Source organism: Herpailurus yagouaroundi, unplaced genomic scaffold, assembly GCF_014898765.1.
Source record: "Herpailurus yagouaroundi ecotype Mexico unplaced genomic scaffold, PumYag 186, whole genome shotgun sequence".
Classification (NCBI taxonomy): Eukaryota; Metazoa; Chordata; class Mammalia; order Carnivora; family Felidae; genus Herpailurus; species Herpailurus yagouaroundi.
In genome coordinates this window covers 46,704,818-46,710,817 of record NW_024412417.1, presented here as the reverse complement: position 1 = coordinate 46,710,817, position 6,000 = coordinate 46,704,818, and the positions used below count along the sequence as shown (strand labels likewise).

At 49.0% G+C, this 6,000-nt stretch overlaps 1 protein-coding gene across 1 annotated transcript in view; it reads left to right on the top strand.

Annotated features, from left to right (window-relative positions):
* LOC121043091 (maestro heat-like repeat family member 5) overlaps window positions 1-6,000 on the top strand; it is a 61,920-nt gene that overhangs the window by 9,192 nt on the left and 46,728 nt on the right. The window contains 3 exon segments of the mRNA XM_040494623.1: window positions 2,811-2,992; window positions 4,222-4,367; window positions 5,032-5,124. Coding sequence (XP_040350557.1) covers window positions 2,811-2,992; window positions 4,222-4,367; window positions 5,032-5,124 — 421 coding nt within the window.

Below are 6,000 nucleotides of genomic sequence, written 5' to 3'. Positions count from 1 at the left end.
AAAAAAAAAAAAAAAAAAAAAAAAAGAAATGTTGTTCCATGTCTGCTGTCCTGCATTGTTTCTGACTAGAACCACACTCTTGCTCGTATCGTTGTACCTTTGCATATAATGCATCCTTTATATCTGGCTTTCTTTCTTAAGATTTCCTCTTAGCATTGGTTTTAGGCAATTATATTTCAATGCCATTTGGTATGGTTTTCTTCATGTTTGTTTCAGTTGAGGTTCGTTGTGTTTTCTGGATCTGTGGGATTTTTAGTTTTTATTAATTTGGAAACTTCAGATATTATTTCTTCAAATATTGTTTTCTGTCTCTCTTTCTTCTCTTACGAGAACTCACGTTACACACACATGCCATGGCTTTTGAGGTTGTTCTACAATTCACTGAAGCTCTGTTCCATTTTTTCCAGTCTTTTTTTCTATTTCTGTTTCATTTTTAGATAGTTGCTGGTGCAGTGTCTTCAAGTTCACTACTCTTTGTTTCTACTGTGTCTAATCTGCTATTAAACTCATCCAGTGTATTCTTAACCTCAAACGTTGTATTCTTCATCTTGCTTATGTTTTCCATATCTCTCCTTAGCATGCTTATGTTTTAATCGACCATGTTGAACATGTGTAATATTGTTACGATAACATTTGATGTCCTTGTCTACTAATTCTATCATTTGTGTCATTTCTGTGTTGCTTTTGGTAAGTTAATTTTTTTCTCCTACTTAGGGGTCATACTTTCTTGCTGCCATGCATGCCTGGTAGTTTTTTATTCAATGTCAGGCATTGTGAACTTTATCTTGTTGGGTGCTGGATATTTCTGTGCTTTTCAAATGCTCTTGAGTTTTGTTCTATAACACAATTCATTTAAAAACAATTTGGTCAAGGGGCGCCTGGGTGGCGCAGTCGGTTAAGCGTCCGACTTCAGCCAGGTCACGATCTCGCGGTCCGGGAGTTCGAGCCCCGCGTCAGGCTCTGGGCTGACGGCTAGGAGCCTGGAGCCTGTGTCCGATTCTGTGTCTCCCTCTCTCTCTGCCCCTCCCCCGTTCATGCTCTGTCTCTCTCTGTCCCAAAAATAAAATAAACGTTGAAAAAAAAATTTAAAAACAATTTGGTCTTTTTGAGGCTTGCTTTTAAGCTTTGTTAGGCAGCACCAAAGCATTCTTGTCTAAGGATGATTGTTTTTTCCTTCATCACCAAGATAATACCACTTGGAGTACCCTGCCCAGTGCCCTATGAATTACGAAGTTTTCCACTGTGGCTGTTAAAAAAAAAAAGGAATTATTCTCAGCCTGCGTGAGCTCTGAGGAGCGTTTCTTCTGCTCCTGTTGGGTGGCCCTTTTCCCACATGCACTAACCAGCACTCAGAGGCGGACTTGGGGTGGGGGGGAGTCTTCAAACCTCCAGTGCTCACTTTCTGTCACTGTGCAGTTGTCTCCTAGTACTCTTCCCTGCAAACACAAGCCACTTTGGCCTCCCCAAACTTCTACCTCCATTTTCTCCACTTGAGTGGCCCACAGAGCTTCCTGGGCTCCCTCATTCTGCAAATTAGAAACTTCCAGACAGCAAGTTGTGACGATTTGGGGGCCGACCCTGCAGATTTTCCACCTCTCTGGGATACTTATCTTGCACTTCTTGTTGCCTAATGTCTGATATTAGTGGGTTTGTATATGTTTTTCCAATTTTTGAGTTGTTCAAGGCAGGAGGGGGAATCTGGTTTCTGTTGCTCTATCTTGAAGGGAAGTACGGGTGTCGTCTTTACCATCTTCAGGACTTTGAGCTTTTTGCTGAGTACAATGGGGAGCCACAAGAGGGTTTTGAGCTACATGATCTGACATACATTTCTCACATAGTAGAATAAATTAATGGGTACATGTTAAGAGATGAACCACCTTCTAATATATCATATAATGTACCCTTTGAATTTGTTGACAGTCTGTTGTCTTGCTCACTATTACATCCTCAGTGGGTAGAAAGAACGTGACTTGCCTGTGGTTGGTATTTGGGAACCAGGAACTGAGAGTGAAGGAGAAATGGGATCCCAGAGCAGGTGGAGCAGAGACCCACTCCTGCCATGAGGGTCCAAGAGGAAGTCGTGAGACAAACAGCTTGGGCACCACCCCCAAAATGAAGGATACCTCCTTTTTTGGCCCCTCTGGCAATGAGCACAATCTGAGGGAATCCTGTCCCCACATTTGCAAAAGGAGAGAAGGGGAAAAGGAAGGAGGAAGGAACCAGCTTCAAGGGGTCGATGTCCTTCCTTGCCCATGTCACACGTTTTTTCTCAGTATCTCTGTCATGCAAACATAATTGTTCTCAAGCACCAGGAGACGGTGGGGGGAGGTCTGGAGCACAGACAGTGTTGTAGTCCAGCACACTCATCTTCATGGCTCCTGTTCCCACCTGCCCTGTAGCCCTTGGACCCCCACCAAAGACCCCCTCGGTGATATCTGGGTAGCCAGGACAGTCTTGTGTGTGACCCTGAGAAGGCTGGCTCCCCCAAGTCAGTGCAAGAGCTAGAGTTGGGGATGCCATACCCTGAGCCCTCCAGGTCCTGTCAGTCACATCTGTGCCACCAGCACTTGCTGGGAAGTCAGGCCTCTCCAGACCCACAGTAAATGCTGCCTACTTAACAGCATCCCTGAGGCTTTCAGGCCCCTTCCCTACTCCCAGGGTTTAGCCAATCCATTGAACAGAAGGTAGACACATGCAAGGATGTTGCCAAGCCTGATCCTGACCAACATGGCTCTCAGTGTCTACTGGGCTTGCATCATGAATGCACATGAGGATGCCTACATACATCCTGGACCTCTTTTCCATTTCAGAATGTCCTCCCATGTCTCCAAATCCATGAAAGAGTTGTCTTACCTGAAGGTACCTCAGGACCCTTCCTGCAAAGACAGACAGGGACACCCAACCACCATCATTCTCTGCAAGTCACAGAGCAGCCAGGTTGCCGTGGGGCCCAAGGAGCACAACATGTTCATGGAAGAAACCTACAGTGCGGGTGATCACCATCCCTGGGACTCCAGCAGGGCAGGAGATGGGGTGGTCAGGTTCCAGCAGACCCTATCATGTTCCTGCACCAAAACTGTTAGGGATGAGGGCCAGAGGGAATCCACCCACCCGGGGACCTTGGGGATGTCAAGGATCTTGTGGACATAGTGAGACCTTCAGGAGAGAGCTCTACACACCCTCCTTGGCCTCTTCATGCCTCCTCAAGCTCCATCCTAAGCCCAAAACTTCCCTCCCTCACACCTCACCTTCCATTTTTCTCCCACACCGATTCACACCTTAGGACCGCAGCTTAGGCCTGATCCTTTCACAAGAATGCTTCTCCCTTCATTCAAAGGGTAACATGACTTCATCATTTTAGGCAAAGTTAAATTGCCACCTCCTCCAAGTGGCCAGTCCTGAATGTCCCTCCATCTTTTTGGGGATGTATTATCCCTGCCCTCTCTGTGTGCCCAGGGCCTTTTATACAACTACAGAACCAGAGTCCACTGATATTGAGTAGGGTTCCCATGGGCTGGGGACTCTTTCAGAACTGAGCTGGGTCCTGACTCCTCTTTGAGCCCACACACACAGTCCTACGACCACACAGAGTGAACAACATTGAATGTTGAATGACAACATGGAAGGTGAGGGAGTTAAGGGATGAATAGATGGAGGAGTGGAGGGGTGGGTGGGTGGATGGATGGGTGATGGGTGGATGGATAAACTTATGAATGGATTAGTGGGTAGACAGGTGGATAGATGAATTTGTGATCAGATGGGTGATGGATGGATAGATGGATATATTTACTAATGCATGGACTGGTAGGTGAGTGTAAAGATGGACAGACAGGTGGATGAATTGATGGACAAATAGGCATATGCATGAATGTGTGGGTGGATGGACAGATGAATTGATGGACAGGCAGATGATAGATGAATGGATAAGTGGATGGATGAAAAAGTGGTTGAATCAATGAATGGATGGAAATATGCATGGGTATATAAGGGTGTGAAAACCTGCCTGTCTTCCTGCTTCTTATCCTATCTCAAACTCCAGGAGGACTCTTTGGACAGTCAAGAGGCCCAGGAATTCCCAGTATATTCAGTTCTTCAGTCTTCATTTTCAAGTCACTCTTTCCCATTCCCAGCCCTACCACTTCCCTGTCTATGCATCCCAGCTAGCACAGTGTAACCTCCCCACAGGCTATCCACCCTCACACCTTTTTCCATCTCCTTTAGCCATTTGCTTCAAGATGCTCCAGGACCTGAATGGTTCAGACCCTCGAGGCCTGAAGTACATCATTAAGAAGATCAAGAACATGGCTCACGAGGCCCCCAACCTGGTGCTGGAAACTATCCATGACTACTTTGTGAACAACCCAGAGGTGGGAGCTGCTTGAGCCATTGGAGGGAATGCATGGAAGCAGAGGGAGGGCTGGACCCCAAGGCAGGTTCAAATCTTGGCTCTTTGGTACAGCTGCTTGATTTGGGGCAAGTCAGTCTCCTCATATGTCTAATGGGTTAAGCAGGGAGGGAAGAAGGTGGACCATGTGTTGACTACCCTCAGAATAGTCTCATGATATAGATATTATGACCCCCATAGATGAGGAAACAGGCTTAGGAAAGGAAAGTGATTTGCCTAAAGTCACAGAGAAATTAAGTAGCAGAGATGGATGAATGGATGCCAGAATGAGGCTGATGCTGCTGAGCTCCGACCTGGCGACCGGCACAGCGACCTATCCTGTGTAGACCAACGTTATTTTTCCTACACCAATCACACTTCTTTCAAAACAGCTTCTGCGGGGTTTTCCTACACCAATCATACTTCTTCCAAAACCCCTGCGGGGTTTGGCCTCGTAAGCTCTTTCTTCCAGCTCCAGGCACATCTCGGTTTCCTCCTGAATCTGTGTCTCCCGGATTGGAATTCCTAAAGGCCCCAAATAAACTGCTGGTTTGCTCTGCCGCTCGGTTCCTTTCTGCTCGACAAGGTCATTGTCATGCTAGCAGTGGTGCCCTGTGGTCCCCCCACTGCCTCTGGTGCAACCGTAGAGACTCCAAAGTCATTGCGGACATGAGACCTTTACCCGCACGCAGTCTTCTGCAGAGTCCCCCGTGCGTCTGCCCGCCCCGCAGTTCCCCAAGGTGCGCCTGGCTCTGGGTCTCTCCGTGGCCACTGTGCCCTCTGGCCCCGCCCCCCACGGTCTGGCTGGCTGTTTGGGACCTTTGCTTCTGGAAAAGTTCTCACTTATTTCACTGACAGTATCGTCCGTCCCCCGCGTTGCTCTGCCCAAGGCTTCAGGGACGCACAGGTGCGGGGTGCCCAGTCCTCCCTAATACTTTCATCTGGTGTCTCTTCCACCAGCTCTCTGTCCTCCGTTCGGCTCTCTGAGGACGCGCTGTCTTCCAGACCTTCTGCGGAGTCCCCAGCTCTGCCCCGTGCCTTCGACTGTCCCACGATCTTGATCTGGGGCCTAGAATGTTCACTTTCATATCATGCTGTTTTATTGTGGATACAATACCTGCTTTGATCTCTTGGGACATTAAAGAGACAGCTTTGCTGGAAGCTTTCGTCTCTCCGTTTGGCCTGTGTTTCCTCCCGGTAGCAGTTTTCCGGGTTTCGTCGGGTGTGTGGGGATGGTAATCATCTCCAGCGTGGCTGTCTGCCCGTGGTTAGCGGTGATAGGGAGCTCTGAAGGCACCGGCGGGTGCCAGGATTTGGGGTCCACTGTAGAGTCAGCAGGGAGCCCACGGCTGCCCACCACCCGTGCCAGAACCTCTGTGGCTTTCGTCCTGGGCTGCCCAGATTTCCCAGAGAACACTCCAGCACCGTGCCCGGCCCGGAGGTGTGAGGCTCAGGGGCAGTGCTGTGGAGGGCCCTGGCCTCCCGTCCCAGACCCGTGCCTGCCCCCTCTGGAGACCGAGCCACCCGAGACAAACTCCTCTGGGTGTGCAGGGGCACAGCATCTGGGCGCCTGACGCCTTCTTGAATCGCTGCACCCTCCCCCGGCACCCTGGTCG